The sequence below is a fragment of the Geotrypetes seraphini genome, chromosome 11 (genome assembly GCF_902459505.1).
Source record: "Geotrypetes seraphini chromosome 11, aGeoSer1.1, whole genome shotgun sequence".
Taxonomy (NCBI): domain Eukaryota; kingdom Metazoa; phylum Chordata; class Amphibia; order Gymnophiona; family Dermophiidae; genus Geotrypetes; species Geotrypetes seraphini.
The window spans coordinates 114498444-114519709 of NC_047094.1; the positions used below are offsets into that span (position 1 = coordinate 114498444).

The following is a 21266-nucleotide window of genomic DNA, read 5'->3' on the forward strand; positions in this document are numbered from 1 at the left end:
GAGAAAGAGTGGGGTGCGGGAAAGATAAGAAGGAATTGAGATTAGCTTCAGAGGAGGTGATTTCTGAAGAATAAAGATCTTGATAGAAATTATGGAAGGCGGATGAGATGATTGAAGGATCTGTAGTAAGTATTCCTGCGGGGTCTTTAATGGATGATATGGTAGTTTTATCCTGGGATGTTTTCAAATAATTCGCAAGCAGATGTCCAGGTTTGTTATTTTCTGTGTAGTACGAAGCCGCTTGGACGAAGACTGAATTGGCAGCAGATGAACTCAATAAAGAGTTGTATTGGATTCTAAGGTTACGAAGAGTAGTCAGGGCTGTAATATCAGTAATGTCTGAAATATGGGTAGCTTCCGCTTCATGTATGCGAGATTCAAGGTCTCGTAGGGTTTGTTTTCTAGAGGAGTGGAGTCTAGCAGTAAATTGAATTATTGTCCCACGTATGAAAGCTTTGAAGGCATCCCAGGTGTTGATCCAATTGGACTGAGTGGGGATGTTAAAATGAAAAAATTCTTGGATGGCCGCAGTAATACTTTCAGAGAATTGGTTTTCAGCAAGGAGTGAAGAGTTGAACTGCCATTGCCTACTGCGAGGTGTAAGAGAAAAGTAAGAGCAAGTCAGGGAAATAGCTGCATGATCAGAAATTGTGATAGAGTGAATATCAGAGGTGGTGATGTGAGGTAAGATAGAAGAAGAGGCAAGAAAGTAATCAATCCTGGAGTAAGTCGAGTGTGGTGCTGAAAAGAACGTAAATTGATCAAGGGCGGTATGCTGCAATCTCCAGGGATCTGTTAAGTGAAGCTGGGATATAATATCATGCAATGCATACCATGATTTTGGTTTCTTGTAGGAGGCATGTGATTTCCTGTCCTTGGAAGGATCTAAAATAAGATTAAAATTACCTCCAATAATAATAGGGGTGTCAGGATTGATTGTAAGATATGATTGGCCAAATTATGAAAAAATTCAGGAGAATCTAAATTTGGTGCATATATATTTATTATTATTATTATTATTATTATTAGGTTCTTATATCCCGCCATACCCAAAGAGTTCTAGGCGGTTTACATCCGTTACATTAGGATCCGATCTGAACCCGGATTTACAAAAATTTTGTCGGAATTGCAGGTAGCGTGGAAGGAGGCAAAGTAGTTTTAGCACAGGTTTATCATAGTTGGGTTAGAAGATAAAATGGAGGGAGTGGGAAACCAGAAGAGGGGGGGAGAGGGAGGTGGGGGTGGGGGGGGGTTGGAGTGTATGCGGGGAGTAAGGACTAAGGGTCTTGTTCGCGGAAGAGGTGTGTTTTGAGAAGTTTTCTGAAGTCTAGGTAGGTCGGGGCCTCTAGCATCATTTGGGCTAGCCAAGGGTTCAGCTTGGCCGCCTGGAAGGCGAAGGTTTTGTCGATGAATCTTTTGAGCTGGCATGATTTTATGGAGGGGAAGGTAAACAACTGGATTCTGTGGGATTTCTTGTTGGTGCAATACATATTGAAATGTGGGGAGAGGTATTTTGGTGAGAGACCAAATACTGTCTTGTAACAGATGCAGGCGAACTTGAAGAGGACTCGGGATTCGAAGGGTAGCCAGTGCAGTTGGTGGTAGAAGGGGGTGATGTGTTCCCATTTGTTCAGGCCGAAAATGAGGCGGACAGCTGTGTTTTGAATCAGTTTTAGTCTTCTGGTGATTTTCTTTGTGGAGCTTAGGTAAATGATATTGCAATAATCCAGTATGCTGAGGATAGAGGATTGAACTAATAGTCGAAATGCAGTGTCATCGAAGTATTTCTTTATGGTACGGAGTTTCCAGAGTGCTGAAAGGCCTTTCTTGACAGTGAGGTCGGTGTGATTTTCTAGGGATAGATGTTTGTCAAGCGTGACTCCTAGTATTTTTAATGTTTGTTCGAGTGGGAAAACCAATCCTTTCACCTGGATTGTGGTGTCTTTGATTTTGTCTTTGGGGGTGGCTAGAAAGAATTTTGTTTTGTCTGGGTTGAGCTTTAGTTTGAAGGAGAGCATCCAGAGTTCTATCTGGCTGAGTATGCTAGTTATGTAGTTGAGAAGATCCTGGGATAGACTGGTTAGAGGGATGACAATTGTGATGTCATCTGCATAGATGAAGAATTTGAGCTTAAGTTTGTGAAGGAGGTTACTGAGGGAGGCGAAGTAGATATTGAACAGGGTGGGGGATAAGGGGGAGCCTTGTGGTACACCGCAGGAGTTCACCCAGCTGTAGGAGAAGTTGTCATTTTTGTGTACCCTGTAGGATCTGTTTCGTAGGAACTCTTGGAACCAGCTGAGTACCTGGTCGGAGATTCCAATGTGGGCCAGGCATTCCAGGAGAATAGTGTGGTCAACTAGGTCAAACGCACTGCTTAGATCAAATTGTAAGATCAGGGCGCTGGAGCCCCGACTGAAGAGTATGTGCAGGTGGTCTAGTAAGGAGGCGATGATGGTCTCTGTGCTGTGGTCCGTGCGGAAGCCCGATTGATTGTCGCTTAGGATATTGAATTTCTCCAGGTATGCGGAGAGTTCTGCTTTTACTGCCCCTTCCGCGATTTTGGTGAATAGTGGTATGTTAGCTATTGGTCTGTAATTGGAAGGTGCGTTGGAAGAGTCCTTTATGCTTTTTATGATTGGGGTTATTAAGATATGTCCTTGTTCTGGAGGGAAGTTTCCTGCGGATAGTAGGGAGTTGACCCATAGTAGCATGTTTGCTTTGAAGTAGATCGGAGCCGTTTTCATCACATTTGGGGGGCAAGTATCTAGTTTGCAGAAGGATTTGGTGTATTTGTTATAATATTTGTTGAAGGTTTTCCAGTCGATTGTGGTAAGTTGGTTCCAGTTTAGGTCGGATCTAGACCCTTGGTCTGGTTTAGCTATGTCGATGTCAGGGAGGATGGGAAAGAGCTCCAGGGGATTGGTCTTGGTGGGTAGTGCTGATCTTAGTTTTAGGATCTTGGAGTTGAAGAAATCCGCTAGGGTGTTGGCGGTTAGTGTTGAATCTTCCTGGTTGTTAGTGAGTGTTTCAATGTTGTAAAGGTTATTGACGAGTTTGAAGAGGTTGCTGCTGTTGGATGTGATGTTTCCAATTAAGTGTGAGTAGAATTTTTTCCGTTTTTCCTTGGTAAGGTTTTTGTAGGTTTTTAGTTTGAGTCTCCAGGCAGTTCTGAGTTCCTGGGTTCCTGACTTTATCCATAGTCTTTCTGACTTTCTGAGGTCCCTCTTTAACAGTAACAGCTCTGTGTCGAACCATCCCTCCTGATTTGTGGTTCTGATGTGGCGGGTTTTTGAAGGGGCTATTTCATTTAAAATGTTAGTGCTGTCAATGATCCAGGCGGACATGAGTTGATCTATTTCTTCGTCTTGTTTTATGTGGGTGTCATAGCGAGACCAGAATTCCTCTGGGTCTATCTTTCCTCTAGTAGTGTGGGTTGTGATGTTTCTTGTTTTGTTGTTTCTTGAATGTTTTTGTTGGCAACCCAAGGAAAAGTCGCATAGTCTGTGGTCAGACCATAGGGAGTCTGTCCAGTTGGCTTGTTTCCAGTATATTTTTGGGTCGGTCGGCTCATTGGAGGAGAATGTGACCAGGTCTAGCTGATGGCCCTTTTGGTGAGTTTTGGTTGGGGGGGGGGTTTGAAGAAGCCTAGTTGGGAGGTGAGTGACCAGAAGTCGGCAACTTCTGGTTGGTCCGCTTGCTCAAGGTGGATGTTGATGTCTCCGCATAGAAGGTTGTAAGGACTTGTTAGATAATTAGTTAATAAGGAGTCAGCGAGGTCCTCTTTGGCTAGGGACCATTTTTGGGGTGGGATGTAGAATAGAGTGATAGTTAGCGAGGAGGCAAGGGATTTAGAGGTGAGTGAGATGGCTAATATTTCTGCGTTGGGAGAGGATTTGGTGTTGAGTGCCGTACAATTAAGCTGATCTCTGAAGATTATTGCTAGGCCTCCTCCTCTTCCCCGAGTTCTGGCCAGGGAGAGGATCTTGTATCCTGCGGGTAGGCAATCTTTGATTATAATATCCTTGTCTGATAGTAGCCAGGTTTCGGTGAGTAGGATGAAGTCGGGGTTGGTATCCGTCAGCCAGTCTCTGATTAGAATGGCTTTGTTCCTCATGGATCTAATGTTTAGGTAAAAGCCTAGTAGGTTCTGGTGGTTTGGGTGGTTGGCTGGGGCATAGTGGGAGTAGGCCAGTTTTTTTAGTGTTCTAGGTTTTTTTTGAGCCGGGTTTGGTGGGTTTGCGGGGGGGTGGAGGATTTGGGAGCCGTATTAGGTGAGAATGTGGGGTGTGGGGTGTGAGCGAGGGTACTTTGGGTTTTGAAGGGCGATATAGGGAGAAGTGGACAGGGATGGTGGTTGTGTGTGATGGGTCAGCAGAGCAGATCCTGAGGGTGATGAGATATAGTAGGAGTAGTGCTACGCATTGAGGGGTGTTTGGCCTTGCCATGGTGACACGCTCGTGGGGGGGGAAGAGCGTGGGGTATGGTAGTAGTCGGAGGGGGGCTGAGGGGGGGGTGTGATGCAAAGTTTGGCAGGTTTCAGCGGCGCAGTGGACAATATAAAGCTGAGCCGGTTACAGCGGTGCAAAAGGCAGTACAGAGTTGTGCAGGTTACAGCGGTGCGTTAGGCAGTACAAAGTTAAGCAGGTTGCAGCAATGCCATAGATCGATGTAAAGTTAAACAGGCTGAACAATTTAAGCGTGTGCGCGCGGTGCAGTAGGCAGTACAGTACAATGTAAACAATGTAAACAGTAGGTAATACAGTAAACAATAAGGCAGTGCAGTACAGTGTTAACTTTTCTGGGTTCTAACGGATGAGGCGGTGCAATGTAAATAACACTATGTATTGCTGTGATCCAGTTGGGGGGGTCGGACTGACTGGCGTCGCTCGCAGTCGCTTGCAAAGCCGAACGGCTGCACGCCGTTGGTGCGGCGGCTTTATTCGTCGGGTTCGGGAGAGGGGCGGAGCTGGGCTCGCACGCTCCTCTCCTGCAGGCTCTCGCTGCCTCGGCTCCCCGCTGGCAACAGTGCGGGGGCCAAGTGAAGAAGGCCGCTCTCCGGGGGGTGCGGCGGCTTTATTCGTCGGGTTCGGGAGAGGGGCGGAGCTGGGCTCGCACGCTCCTCTCCTGCAGGCTCTCGCTGCCTCGGCTCCCCGCTGGCAACAGTGCGGGGGCCAAGTGAAGAAGGCCGCTCTCCGGGGGGTGCGGCGGCTTTATTCGTCGGGTTCGGGAGAGGGGCGGAGCTGGGCTCGCACGCTCCTCTCCTGCAGGCTCTCGCTGCCTCGGCTCCCCGCTGGCAACAGTGCGGGGGCCAAGTGAAGAAGGCCGCTCTCCGGGGGGTGCGGCGGCTTTATTCGTCGGGTTCGGGAGAGGGGCGGAGCTGGGCTCGCACGCTCCTCTCCTGCAGGCTCTCGCTGCCTCGGCTCCCCGCTGGCAACAGTGCGGGGGCCAAGTGAAGAAGGCCGCTCTCCGGGGGGTGCGGCGGCTTTATTCGTCGGGTTCGGGAGAGGGGCGGAGCTGGGCTCGCACGCTCCTCTCGTTCGGGAGAGGGGCGGAGCTGGGCTCGCATTTAAAATGCGTAATGTGCGATTGGATATAGAAAGTTTGGCACTAACCCATCTACCATAAGTATCATGAGAGCTAGATAAAATAGAGATGGATGGATGATGTTTAATTAGGGTAATTACACCATTTTTTCCATTCAGAGCAGGGGAAAACAATGGCACACAAAAGCCTTGTTTAAGAAATTTACTTGAGCTAGATTCATTGAGATGAGTTTCCTGAAGCAGAATAATATCTGATTTAAGATCATCAATATAAGACAATAATTTCCGCTTTTTAATCACATTATTTAGACCTTTGATATTTAAAGATGTTATTGATAATGACATTGAAAGCATGGATATATGATATTTAGCATGGTTGAGATACCTATATAAGCCAGACAAAATTTGGTGTGGGACTTATAAGCTGTAAATACAACTATGGCAAAAAAAAGCAGAAGCTGTATGCATCTTATAACAAAAATGAAAAATCAACAAAAGGATTATAGTAGAGGAGTAAGAGATGTACCTGAAAGGAGAAAGAGCCCACTGTAATAAAACAGCAAGCAAAAAACTTTGGGTGGCCGAGGAGGGGACAGATAGCCGAGTGAACAAAACAAACTCAGCAACCATTTGATCAGTGTATTGCAAAAAGTAGCTCTAGCTGCATGCACAATTAACTAAAGTAAACAACAGGTCAAAAAGTTTAAGTGCTGTGTTTATAATGAATGAACTATGCCAACAATGGCAATCCACAGCAACCACTAAAACAAGTGAATCATCAGAATAATAATAATAATAATAATAACTTTATTCTTATATACCGCCAACAATCTTGCGACTTCTAGGCAGTTTACAATAAAGAGAAGTGGTTTACAATAAAGAGAAACTGTAGATACAATAAAGAGAAACTGTACATACAGCGAATTAAAGGGTATAGCATTGTACATCTGGTAATTCCAACATTAATAATATTAACAACAGTTTGTGTGCTGCAAGACCATGCTGCTTACACAAATTAGAAATATTCCATGAATTGAATGGAGTGTTCATGGTTAGTGATTAGGGTTGGGGTTTACAATTTACCGGATCGGGTATGTGGTGGTATTATGAGGGGGTTCTGGTTCGTTACCTAGGAATTTCAAGAACAGGTAGGTTTTTAGGTGTTTCCTAAATTCGCCATAGTTGTTTGTGTGTGCAATTAGTTTTTCTAAGTCTTTACCCCATGTGGCTGCTTGGTACGATAGCAGTTGTTGATGGTATCTCTTATATTTACACCCTCTGGCCGGTGGGGAGACAAATTTCAGGTGTGTTTTTCTTTCATGTCTGTTGGTTGGGAATGAGAAGAGGTCTGTAATGTATTTAGGGGCTAGACCGTTTAATACCTTGAAGCAGAGACATCCTAGCTTGAACTTCGTGCGTGCCTTCATCGGCAGCCAGTGTAGGAGTCTGTAGGAAGGGGTTATGTGGTCGGACTTCTTCAACCCGAAAATCATCCTGACTGCTGCGTTTTGTATCAGTTGTAGTCTATGCATTTGCTTCTGGGGGATTGTCAGATGGGTGATGTTGCAATAATCTAGGTGGCTTAGTATTAGGGATTGTACTAGAATTCTGAAGGCTGAAGTGTGGAAGTACGCCTTAATAGACCTAAGTTTCCAGAGAGTGAAAAACCCTCTTTTGAATAAAGAGGCACATTCAATGTCAGTCAGCCATGAATGCCTGCTGTGGAAGTAACATTAATGAAAGAAACTAAAAACAATATATAATGATTATAGAGTTCAGGAGGATAAATAAATGGAAAGAGAGGCATAATAATACAGAAAGATGAACTACTCAGGCAGTCAGTGTGTCCCACTAAGGACATTAGCACTCTGATCTAGTATAAATGACATCAGATAGCAAAGCCTATGATGTCATAGGATAATACAAGTAACGAAATTCATAAAATAAATAAAAGATTAAAATCCGTGGCACAGTAATTGAGTCATGTGTGAAAAAATTGCAGAAGACCAAACCTATGTAGTAAACATTCATCATCTAAGTTTCTGGACATTTAAAAGTGTAAATTTAAAGCCACTGTACTTTCATTATGCTTACCAATTAACATCCGCACCAACGAGAAGAAAAAGAGTGAGAGGTTCAAAGGGTTTAAGCATAATAGTCCAGTAACATAATATAATATAAAAAAAACACAAAATGGCTGAGGTGCATGGTCTTGCGGTGCAGAGTCACATGTCTGTAAAAAGAAGAGAGTAACGAACATGCCTAGAGGTCCTGCGATGCAGTGGAAAGGTAAAAGGGTAGTAAAAATGAAATATAAATTAGAGAAGGAGTCATTCAAGCGATATATAGTAAAAGAGAGAGAAATAATCATGGAAATAACAATTGTAGAGTTAGAATAACATGTAGAAAGAGTCAGTTTCAGAGGCAGCATGGCAGATGAGCATCAGGCACAGAGGGAAGCAGGCTCACACAGAGTCAATCGGGGTTGGTGAAGTCTCTTCGATGTAAGTAGCCAGAAGCTCCAGGTCAGTGAAGTCTTTTGTTTGATTTAGGTAAGTTACCCTCATTCTTGCTGGGTAGAAAAGACCGTAGCGGGCTCCCATCTTTTTTAGTTGTGGTCTGAATGCAAGCAGTTGTTGTCGTGCTTTAACAGTGTTCTTGTGCAGATCTGGGAGAAAAAGGATCTTATTTCCTTCATGGGTCACAGGCGCTAGTGATCGGGCTTTTTGCTGAATTTCTAGGACCTGCGGGTAGCGGAGGATCCGAAGCACTATGGGTCGTGGCCGGCGATCACGCAGGAACCTGGAGGATGGAGTGCAGTGAGCACGATCAATTTCAAAATCATGCTTAAAGTGCAGATCTAGTATTTTGGGGATGAAGGACTCCAAGAACGCCACCATATTATTGCCTTCCTGCCCCTCCGGGACCCCCAAAAGACGCAGGTTATTCCGGTGGGAACGATTACTGACGTCCTCCATTTCTTTTTCCAGGGCCAGCGTGCGTTTCACGTGGCCCTGTAATGCCTTAACATTGGCATCTGTGGTTGCTGATTTTATTTCCAGATCAGCTATTTTCACTTTGAAGGTGGTCAGTTCAGTTTGGATTGAAGATAAGTCATCTTTAAGCTCAGAGATGGCATCCTTGGTCTCAGTCATCAGAACCTGGACTGTTTTGATTGCATTCCACAAATCAGACATAGAGGGAGCCTCAGGGCCATCCTGTGTCACCATTTTAGAGTCCTTTGCGGGAGAGGGAGGGTCGGGCTTGTTCCTTTTGCCCTTAGTAGCTGTAGCCATCGTTTATAGTGTGGATGGAGCTGGATGGAGGGGTCTAACACCAGTGCAGTGCAGCCAGAGAGTAAAAAGATGGTGAAGGTTGCTGGAGCCTGCTGTTCAGACGACCATCTTTGTCGGGCTCAACAGCGCCCCCCCACACTAGCACACCTTTGTAAAAGAAGCCCTAAGGCGCGCTAGCCATTTTAGCGTGCGCTCAATATTAGTGCTCGCTAAACGCTAATGCATCCATAGAATATAATGGATACGTTAGCATTTAGCGTGCACTAAAAAGGCTAGCGTGCCTTAGTAAAAGGACCCCATTTATTAACCTAATTTTTCTAATTATGCCGCAACGTCTGTACTTTTTTCTCTTCTTATTGACATTATTCTCTGTTATATTATTTGATTTCGCTGTGAGCTTATGCTCTGGTTTCTTCAACGCACCCCTCTGTATGTCTAATTGTTATGATATTTCTTCTGTATATTTTTTAAATATATCAATTTTTATTGAAAGAATCAAATAATCAGTACAATAGGATAATACAAAAATACATTCAATACAATAAGAATCACAATAATAATATTTCATACAAATTTAAATCATTCCTTCAAATTAAGGGCTCCTTTTATCAAGGTGCGGTAGGCGGTTAACATGCGGAATACCGCGCGTTCAACCGCCTGCCGCGCTAGTCACTAACGCCTCCATTGACGAGGCGTTAGTTTTTTGGCTTGCCGCGGGGGTTAGTGTGTGATGAAATGTCCGACACGCTAACCCCCGTAGCGCACCTTGATAAAAGGAGCCCTAAATTTCCATATGAACTAATCCAATCTTATCTACATCCCCCCTTAATTCCATCCCCTACCCCCCTATCTTTCCCCCTAAATGAAATCCCTCACGCTGGATGAAAGTTGACAAAAATAAAGAATTCAAATAAATAACTGGAATGTAATTATTAAACCTAATTTTCATAATAAATCATTGATAACCAAACTTTGTATTTTTGATGAAAGATTCTGAATATAAGGATCCCAAACCTCCATAAAAAGACAAGTTTTTTTTAGGCGAACCTCGATCTCCCAACACTCAAATAAAAATAAGCGATGTAATTGATTCATCCAATGCCAAAAACTTGGAGATTCTTTCGGCAACCAAAATTGCATAATATATTTATGCCCAATCATACAGGCTTTCTGAAATAAAAGACATTTTAATTGACCAAAAACCCCACAAGTGTTATAACATTTAGGGGTCCTTTTACTAAGGTGCACTAGTGTTTTTAGTGCACGCAGGATATTACCGTGCGCTATGCGGCTAGAACTAATGCCATCTCAATGCTGGCATTAAGGTGTAGCACGCACGGCAATTCAGCGCACACTATTCCGTGTGTTAATGCCCTAACGCACCTTAATAAAAGGAGCCCTTAGTGAAAGGACCCCTTAGTGCAGGAGTAGGCTATTTCAGTCCTCGAGAGTCGGAGCCAGGTCAGGTTTTCAGGATCTCCACCATGAATACGTATGAGATGGGTTTGCATGCACTGCCTCCTTGAGATGCAAATCTATCTCATGCATATTTATTGTGGATATCCTGAAAACCTGACCTGGCTCCAGCTCTCGAGGACCAGAATTGCCTATCCCTGCCTTAGTGAATAAAAAATAATGATAATAATAAATGTTGTTTTCTTCTTTTTAGCCCAACAAAGAAAAATGGGGAGACCCAATGATCCACAGTGAAAATAATCCACCGATGAAAACAAAAACTGTGGCTACAGATGTTCTGGAGATAATTTATTAAACACTGACATATAAAACCATGAAAATTCAATTTAAAAAGTACAATGATAAAAAATACTGTGATAAAAATCCACGCCTTCCTCAGGGGTCCAATGGTTTGCAAACTCACATATAAAGAATTGGACTGAAAACAGTCTATTGTCTTTAAACCTGTGAGCAAAGAACACTGCAGACAAGCTGAAGTAGCAAAAAAAATGCTGAACATCTGTATCCACAGTTTTTGTTTTTGTTTTCTTCTTTTTAGTCTCCTAGATGAGCGAAGGCCACCAACCTCTCTTTGTTTTTTTGTTTCTGCTTCATTTCAGGACGCAATTTCTGAAAAGCAGGAAGTTCTGCTTGAAGCTCATTTGTCATTGCTCGTCAGTAACAAATCGTTCAGTAAAATTGTTTTGCTTTATTTCTAGCTGTTTGCTCAGCTCTGCCGAACTCCCTGTTACTGCCCGTGGGTGCCGCTGCGATGCCCTCCCACAGTCCCGCTAGTCATGGACGGCTGCGGTTGTTGCCGGATTTGTGCGCGGCGTCTTGGGGAGCCTTGCAATCAAGTATATGTCTGCGATCCCGATCAGGGGCTTGTCTGCGATTATTCCGCTGGCAACGCCGGGAGAAGTGGAGTCTGCAAATGTGAGCACATCATTTCTTTATCCAATCTCCAAGAAAACACTTGAGAGATGAGTTAATTGATGCGGGAAAACTGGAAGTGACCGTTCTGGCACTCTTTTTTTTAAGGGCTCCTTTTACTAAGCTGCGTTAGGGCTTTAACGTGCATTACAATGCCGCACGTGCTAGACGCTAATACCAGCATAGAGCTGGCGTTAATTCTAGCCGTGTAGCGTGGGGTTGGTATGCGCTAGTCTGCTGCGTGCACTAAAAACGCTAGCGCACCTTAGTAAAAGGAGCCCTAAATTTATTAAGATCATAAGAGAAATTGAACCCAAGAATATTTTGTATCTTAGTATTAAGACTGATAAATTGCAGAGGAATTTTTTTTAGGAAATAGCATTGTATAATGCAAATGGCTTCATTTCCTGCATTTAAACTCAACTAAACTAAACCTTAGGTTTGTATACCGCACCATCTCCGCAAGCGTAGAGCGCGGCACGGTTTACAGAGCTGGGATAGAAAGGAACTCCAATGAAGGGTTATAGGATAGGTGTAAAAAGGGTATAGAGGGGCTAGAGTACCGGAGAGGGGGGAAGAGTTACATTTTTGAGAAGAGACAAGTTTTCAGATGTTTACGGAAAAGTTGGAAGGAGGTCGAATTTCAGAGCGGGGATGAAAGGGTATTCCAGAGCTCAGTGGTTCTAAAGGGGAGGGATGTCCCTAGTTTTCCTGCATGGGATATACCTTTTATAGAAGGGAAGGATAGTTTTAATTTTGGGGAGGATCTGGTGCAATTAGGATTTGAGGAATTCCAAAATAGTGGAATAACGGGAGGAAGGATGCCGTGTAGGATCTTGAAAGTTAGGCAGGCACATTTAAAGTGGACCCTGGAGATTACTGGAAGATTTACTCAAATGGGAGACAAATACACGGTCTTTCTCAACACTTCTGCCTGCTCTAATTAATTAATTAAAAAGTCTTCATTTTACACCTTCAAAAGGGTCCTAAAACAAAGATGCTTTTCTATTATGGGTTCCTTTTATTAAACTGTGGTAGCATTTTTAGCATACGTTAACCCCCGTGATATGTAGAAAAACTGACGCCAGCTCTATGTAGGTGTTAGCATCTAGCGCGCACGGCATTGTACTGCATGCTAAGCGCGTGCTATATCCACTAGCGCAGCTTAGTAAAAGGAGCCCTATGTGGTGAAACTATTTTGGACGATCTTGGAAACCTGTGGTTTCCCGTATAGTTCTCATACTTTTTTTTTTTTTTTGCCAATATTTTTATTAGAACTAAGGCACCAAAGTATCAGAGTATGAAATCCAACAGGTACAGTCTTAACATAAGTACTTTGTAACTCACAGCTTAAAACGAGTTAACACATTATAAAGGCCCGCTCCATCGTAGGTATCAAATACAACTTTTGGTAGATAAGGACTTTATGGTCCATCCAATCTGCCTAATTAGCCCCATCTGTTGTGCCATTTCTAGCCATGCTAGAGGTCTCATTGCCACCGGCATGACTGAAGCTCTAGATGATAACTCAAAAGCGTCATAAGCCGATCTGGCCAAATACTTTCATGCTTGGGAAAGAGTGAGAGAGATATTGTGAAAATCCTGAAGATGTTGCGCAGGAATATATTTATCAAAGGAAGGTAATTTCCGTACTAAGTGCTTTACAAAGCAGAACATGTAGAAATTATAATTAAGGACCCTGTTCACCAACATTTTGATATAGGTGACGTCCAAATTTGTCCATAGTCTGTCCTTCATGGCCCGGTGGTGTGGAGGCACAGACCTTAGAAGCAAAAGACTTTTTTCAAAGTTGATTCCACCACTAGTGATTGGTGTTGAAGCCACTAATCATGAACCACTAATCATGAACCCTTCTCACCCTTGACAGACCACAGGATTGGAAATGATCCTGAAGATAAGACTAAGGTGATGGGAAGTCATTATGAGGGGCGTTCAATAATTTATTTACTTCAATAAGAAAAAAAAGTTTAAAAAAAATTTTTGCTTTATTTTTCAGTATAATTCCCCGATAGCTCCATATACCTCATCCACTTTTCCTGCAAGGACTTTAAACCCTTTGAAAATAATTCTTCTGTTTGACCTTCAAACCAGGATGTCACAGCTTCCTTGATCTCTTCGTCACTTGAAAACTGCTGTCCACGGAGAGATTTTCCCAAAACTCGGAATGGGAAATAATCCAAGGGAGCCAGGTCAGGACTGTAGGGTAGATGGTTCAGCGGCTGAAGCCCACATTCTCGGAGGGCAGACTGTGATTGCCGTGGCATGTGCACTGACGCATTGTTGTGAAGAAGCAGCACGCCTGCTGCGAGTTTTCCTCATCTTTTCTCCTTGATTGACCCCTGCAAAGTGATCGTTGTGGTGGTGTAACTCTCCTAGTTATGGTTGTCTTGTGTGGCATGAACTCCAAAGTCCTTCATCGTCCCAGGAAACAGTTGCAATGACTTTGCCTGCAGGTTTTTATGTCGACCTTTTTTGGGGTGGGGGATGACTTGTTCTTCCTCTGCACTGGCTCCATTTTGGACTCAGGATCTCTGTGATAGACCCAAGTCTCATCTCCAGTCACCAAACGATGAAAAAAATTCACTTGGTCTTCACGGAGCATCTCAAAGTTCTCCTGACAGCACTGGAGCCTCGTGGTCTTCTGACATGATTTCAGCATTCTTGGAACCCATCTTGCACTAACTTTGGCCATGTCCAACTTTTCATGAATTATTTTCCAAACTGTACCTGCCGAGATGCCCATTTTTTTCAGCTATTCAGGAAACCTTAATTCGTCTGTCTGACAAAATTAAATCCAATGTGAGGATCATCTTCGATGGACTCTGTACCTCACTTAAACTGCATGCTCCAAAATTTTACTTTGTAGAATTCCTATGAACGTCGGAGCATTTAGCGCTTTGGGCTTTGTCCCTTCCCATTCTCGTAAGCTCTGCCTTAACTCGGACAGTTATGATTTTCAAGTGTTTGAGGCTTGTGCAGATGAGGACGGAGCTTAGGCATTGGTGGAATGAGGCATTATGACATCACAATCTGAGCACTAGAATGTTGCTACTTATGATTTTAAAGCGTTTGAGGCTTGGTCAGATGAGGACAGAGCTTGCAGGAATGGGGCAGGGACAGGAAAAGAACTCACCGGGACGGGATGGGAAAATGAGTTCCCACGGGGACGGGGAAAAATCTGTCCCCCATGCCATTCTCTAATTTGTATCAACAGCACGGATACCTGCTCATTTCATAACTTCTTTTTGTTTTAATAAGCAGATTCTGTTCCATAAAGGCATCATTTGTCTCGCTTGTTATTCAATTATTCTGTTTTGAAAGATAGCTTTTTGGAGCAGAATTGTTCAATGAGGGCTTGTCTCCTAGATGCAACAAATATCCTAACCCTGTAAATAGACTGTGTCATTCTACTGTGTCTTTCAGTTGAGGATGACGGAGGATGTGAATTCAATGGGAAAATCTATAAGGAAGGTGAAGTTTTCCAGCCCAGCTGTAAATTCCAGTGCCAATGTTCAGATGGAGGCCTGACTTGCGTGCCTCTCTGCAGTGAGGATGTCCGGCTACCAAGTGCGGATTGTCTTCGTCCCAGGCGAGTGCAAATCCCAGGCAGCTGCTGTCAGGAGTGGATATGTGAAGGACAAGAGGACATGACCTCTGATGAGCCAGTGATAGGTAATAACGTGTTTACTTGTAAATTCCTTATTATCAGATGGTGGGTATAAGTAGATTACACATAGATAAGTGCAAACTTTTAAATATTTCATGGAGTTTGAAGTTTGACATTTGAATTTTTGTTTTGAGAATACAATTGCAAAATGAACGTATGAGTAAGGTTACCATATTTGAAAAAGTAGGGTTACCAGATTTTCCTTCAGCCAAATCCAGACCCATGGCCATGTCCCCAGGACCGCTCAGTTCCGCCTCTATCATGCCTTGTTCCACCCCCAGCCCTGCCCCAGACAGCATCCACACAAGCGTGGACTCGATGCAATGATGCCACCGCATTGCGACTATGCATGTGCGGATGCTTCTTCCTGATGCAATTTTATCGGGAAGCTTTTCAAAACCCAAAGTGCTGGGTTTCGTAAAGCCATCCGGGGAAATCCGGACATCTGGTACCCCTATGAAGAAGTAGAAACCCGGACACATGGTCCTGCTCCATTCCACCCTCAGCCCCGCCTCATTCTGCCTCCAACCCACCCTGTTCTGCCTCTAGCCCTGCCCCTCAAAAGCCGCATCTCTTTTTTTCAGACCTCTGGCCGCATCTGGAGGGCCTCCAGCATGTGCCGAAGTGTGTGACGTCATCCATGCATGCTTACTGAAGGCTCTCCAGAGGCGGCTGGAGCTCAAGGCTTTCCAAAACCCGAACAAACTGGCAGGGTTTGGAAAGTCCATCTGGGTACCTGACACTCCTCTAAAGAGAGGACATGGCTAGGTTTTCCCGGATGTCTGGTAACCCTACCTAAGAGAAAATAAGAGGAAGGTATTGGATCTATATATAATCCATTTAGGTACCATTTATAGAATAGCATCTAGGCATTTTTTTATGCTGAATTTCAGGGACGGCTCAACCTATGAACCAGGTGAGGTTCTGGCTTTGGGCGCCCGTGATGAAGGGCACCAAAATCCCAGCCTCCAAGAATTTATCAAAATCTTTTTTAAACCTAGCTTTGCTAATTGCATTTACCATACTCTCTGGGAATGAGTTCCACCACTGAGCTAAGGGTTGGGTGAAAAAAAATATTATCTCCTGTTTGTTTTAAAAACATTAACATGTAGCTTCATGGAGTGTCCCCTCGTCTTTGTACTTTTTGAAAGAGTAAATAATCAATTCATGTTTACCCATTCCGCTCCTTTCAGGATTTAAAGATCTCTGTCATATCACCTCTTAACTGTCTCATCTTTAAGCTGAAGATCCCTAACCTTTTGAACTTTTTCACAATCCTCTAATGAGATTTGTTCCAGAATCTTCTAATCGGCCTTAGAATTCCTGTCCCTGAAGCTATATTTCACATTCGCTGAGCATATACTCATGTGTTCCTTATTAAGCCTCTGTATTTTTTAAAAATAGTTCTCACTTCTACCCCCTAAGGGAAATGTATGCGTTCTTTCTGTGGCACCAGATGTTTTCCATGTTCCCTCGGGAATACATTTCTTATTTCTGTGCTGAAGCATCTAGGTTACACGAGGCTGCATCCCACAGCTCAGCCGGCACCTGTGAAGACTGGAGCTCTGAATGGAGCGTCTGCTCTACAAGCTGTGGGATGGGGGTATCTGTGCGGGTCTCCAACCAGAACCAAAACTGCCAGCTAGAGAACCAGAGCCGTCTGTGTATGATTCGGCCGTGCAATGTCATAAGAGCCACAATGGCTGTAAGTAATACTGGTAAAACTTTTTTAAAAAGCCTTCACGTTTCAAGTTTATTAAGGTTTGATAGATGCAGAGCACCCATTATTAGCCTTTCTGAATGGTTTACATCAGTGATCTCAACCTTCTCCATGTCAAGGGCTGCGGTGTGAATACAAGAAAGCTTTGAAGGCCATTAAAAGATTTCAAGCTGACACAAGCTGCTAATTTTGTGAACCTTGATCTTCTTGTTCAGACTGGGTATTAAACTTTGAAAATTAATACTAATATCGATTCTACAACACTTCAAAGATATATTTTAAAAACTCACTACATTGTCTAGACCAGGGTGGGCCACTCCGGTCCTCGAGGGCCAGAATCCAGTCGGGTTTTCAGGATTTCCCCAATGAATATGCATTGAAAGCAGTGCATGCAACTAGATCTCATGCATATTCATTGGGGAAATCCTGAAAACCCGACTGGATTCCGGCCCTCGAGGACCAGAGTGGCTCGCCCCTGGTCTAGACTAGCAAATTCCATAAATGAGACACTTGAGTAACACCCGTAAGAGGTGGCGTAGTGAACTGGCAACTCTCTCTCACCCCCTCCTGCCATGCGCGTGCACCCTTTTCCCATACCTTTTGTAACTTCGGTGTGAGCAGCCACCAACTTGCTGCCCCCCCATCGGCTTCGGTGCTCTCTGACGTCACATCCCAGGCGCGGATCCCAGAGGTGATGTCAGAGAAAACGCCGAAGCCCATGCGGGCGGGCAATTAGTGGCTGCTCACGCTAAAATGGTTAAGGGGCTGGAGGAGTTGCCGTACAGTGAGAGATTAGAGAAACTGGGCCTCTTCTCCCTTGAAAAGAGGAGACTGAGAGGGGACATGATCGAAACATTCAAAATAATGAAGGGAATAGACAAAGACAGGTTGTTCACCCTCTCCAAGGTAGAGAGAACGAGAAGGCACTCTCTAAAGTTAAAAGGGGATAGATTCCGTACGAACGTAAGGAAGTTCTTCTTCACCCAGAGAGTGGTAGAAAATTGGAACACTCTTCTAGAGGTTGTTATAGGGGGAAACACCCTCCAGGGATTCAAGACAAAGTTAGACAAGTTCCTGCTGAACCGGAATGTACGCAGGTAGGGCTGGTCTTAGTCTTTGACCTGGGGGCCGCTGCGGGAGCGGACTGCTGGGCATGCAGCGGCAATTCTTATGTTCTTAAGTGGGCAAGATTGAAATGAAGGCATTTTCAGGATTTGAACATTCCCAGAAACAACAAAGGGAATGAGATGGGAAGTTTTCTGACTGCACAGTTCTACGGAATATTGCCACTCTCTGGATTGGTTCTGGCATTGACCGCCTCATCCCAACCATTAGCATCTTCTGCTATCTGGATAGAGGAGCTGGATCCCCAGAGAATTTTTGGCTGCCACAGCTGCTGCTTAAGAAAAACACTGATGACAGCGGATGAATATTGACCCCAAAGTTAATAGGTTATGGTAGGTCTGATTCTAGACAAAAATGATGATGCAGCATTTGGCTCCACACTGAACACCCTGAGCAATCCAATTACGCAAATTAAGGACTAGATTTAATAAATCATGCTCAAGAAACAGCACTGAAAAAATCTGTATGGATCATTATACTATAAACCGTGCTCTGAGTTGTTCACTGTTTATAGAGTAGTGCTTAGAGTCAATTTTCATGCCAATATTTGGGCACGAGGCTGTACACTTCCTGAAACCTGGTGTAATTCCTGACATATAATTTAGATACAGATTGCCAGTATTCTTTGCCTATGAAGCTGCTAAATATTGGATAAACTGACTGGTTCAAGTTACTTCTCAGACTAATTGTAAGAGTTTCAGAACATTTTTTTAAACATATCTTTTTAATAAATTTGTGTTAAAAGTAAAATGATGTGTGCATTTTATAGTTTAAAAAAAAATGTTTTAATTGTAATTCTGGACATTGTCTCCATGCTTGCTGATTGTAAACTGCAGTGAACATGAACAGGCATTTGCAGTATATAAGCAACTAGCTCATCACCCGGCATGGCCTGGATATTTATTTATCCCAATCTTCCAGTATCAGATTGATTTTTACATGTCATCCCCCTTCCCACCTCCATAGTATTTTTCCCCAGATAGTAAGTCATATGTATACCAAGTTTGGTTAAAATCTCTCCATGCGTTCCAGAATTATGCTGGAACATCATCTCATCGAGGCCGAAAACTATGGGGTAGACACTAATATCTTTCATTTTTGAGAATTTGTACATGTCACCCCCTTCCCACCCCCACAGTATTTTTCACCAGATAGTAAGTCATATGTGTACCAAGTTTGGTTGAAATCTGGCCATGCGTTTCAGAGTTATGCTGGAACATACATACACACAAACATCTGATTTTATATATAGAGATGATTGTAATGTAATATTCAGTAACACTGAACACATTTTAGTGAACACTCCTAACCTGTCCATGCCTTTCCCATGGCCACGCCCCCTTTGAGTTGAGGACTATAAGATTTGTAGTTCTTTATGGAATAGCAAGTAGCAAGATGTACAGGTAAATCCAAATTGTTACTAATTAACACCAAAACTGATTGTCAACGCCCAGTAAAGACGAGAATATGACAATACAGAAATAATAATTATAGGATATGTATATAGATGGTATGAATAGGTAAGATTCACATATATTTAGCTCATATATTATAACACCATTACTGAAGCTCGTGTATTGTAACACCTTTACTGGAGCTCATGCAAACCATTCAGAATTGACTCCCAGTCATTAGTAGCGGTATCGAAGCATACAATACACAATAATTGGTACAAATTGCCTCATTAACCAATTAGTTGGGCATGGAACTCAGGATAGCATACGATTTTACATACATTAATTTGTGCATCATTTACAGAACCCAGGGTAAAAATGTAAATTTGCTTTCTTTTTTTTTTTTTTTTACTTAGCACGATTGAAAAAAATTGCAGGTTATGTAACGCAATAGTTTTTGCTTTTTTTTTTTAACACAGAGAGGAGCGCGCTGCCACCCAACGGTCACCCCCTCAAGATTCATCAGATTTGAGCATCAGGACTGTGTCAGCACCAGGACCTATGTGCCCACGTTCTGTGGGTTCTGCGGCCATCAACCCTGCATCCCCTCCCAAACCAGAGATGAGCTGGTCGACTTTAGCTGCAGCAGAGGAAGGCCACTTAAAATAAAGATGGCGTTCATGATGTCCTGTGTTTGCCCTTAGCCTTCTCAACAGCTGCAACATCTTTGACGCACAATTCTGGAGCAAAATGAAAGAAAATGCACATGCTTCCTTTATGTAGTATAAAATGATTAAGAATGCAATATATAATCCAATACAATAGGAGATTAGAATGAGAGACAGACAACTCCAGATACGGTTGTGATTTGCCTAGAAAAAAGGGAATCTTAACGACTCTTTGCATTTGTGTTTCTACTACCAATCATTTCTACAGTGCTACTAGATGTACACAGCACTGTACACTTGATATACAGGTAATTTCTCTGTCCCTTGTGGGCTCACAATCCATGATTTTGTACTTGGGGCATGCAACGGAGAGTTAAGTGACTTGTCCTGGGTTACAAGAACCGCGGTGGGAATTGAACCCAGTTCCCCAGGATCACAGTCAGCGGCACTAATCATTATGGTTCTCCTCCACTCCTTCCTTTGTCAGAATGGCCTGAGATTACCTTCTTCGAGGCACGAGCATCTGTAAGCTTTCCTGACATCTAGGGACCTTATGAATTATGCATTTTTTCCTTTAGACACTACAGAGGGGTATTTTACTGTATAAGGGGATACTGAGTTTAAAGTACCTTTTAAGATACTTAATGTTAGTTTCCAAGTTTTATTAAAATTTGATAAAACGCTTATATAAAATTTTCAAAGCAATGCACATCAATAAAAATATATAAGTAGAACATATAATAGACGGACTTTAAACATGACGAAACAGAAATGAGGGTGAAATGAAAGGAACTACCATTTTTAAAGAAAAGAACAAGTAGTGGGGAAAAGCATCAGGGATGGGGGTCACTGGTAATCAAAAGTTCATTCCTTAGTGTTAGTTAACAATGAGATTTGAATAGAAGTTGTAAAGCTTAATTTTAAATTAATTTCCAAGGAAGCATTTCAGAGAACGCTTACATTTATCTAGTATCGTTTCTTCTCTTAGATGGATAAGTAGGAGATTCCATCGTTGGGGGGGACTGTTACTGAAAAAATTTTGTTTCGCCTGGTATCTATAACCTTCAAGGAGGGGATTGTAAGAAGGACAGGTTGTTCACCCTTTCCAAGGTAGGGAGAACGAGAGGGCACTCTCTAAAGTTGAAAGGGGATAGAATCTGTACAAACGTAAGGAAGTTCTTCTTCACCCAGAGAGTGGTAGAAAAGGCTGTTATAGGGGAAAACACCCTCCAGGATTCAAGATGAAGTTAGGCAAGTTCCTGCTGAACAAGAACGTGCACAGGTATGGCTTGTCTCAGTTAGGGCGCTGGTCTTTGACCGGAGGGCTGCTGCGTGAACAGACTGCTGGGCATAATAGACCACTGGTCTGTCCCAGCAGCGGCAATTCTTATGTTCTTATGATGCTGATTGGAGGATTTTTGAAATCAGTGTTCTCAAACTCGAA

The 21266-nt window shown here is 43.2% G+C and overlaps 1 protein-coding gene across 1 annotated transcript in view; it reads left to right on the forward strand.

Moving 5' to 3' along the window:
* CCN5 (cellular communication network factor 5) overlaps positions 1-20558 on the forward strand; it is a 30175-nt gene extending 9617 nt beyond the window's left edge. The window contains exons 2-5 of the mRNA XM_033962773.1: positions 11014-11230; positions 14672-14920; positions 16421-16620; positions 19634-20558. Of these exons, the coding sequence (XP_033818664.1) occupies positions 11014-11230; positions 14672-14920; positions 16421-16620; positions 19634-19858 (891 nt within the window). The 3' untranslated portion in view covers positions 19859-20558. The remainder of the gene's footprint in view (positions 1-11013; positions 11231-14671; positions 14921-16420; positions 16621-19633) is intronic.
* Positions 20559-21266: the final 708 nt, after the last annotated feature.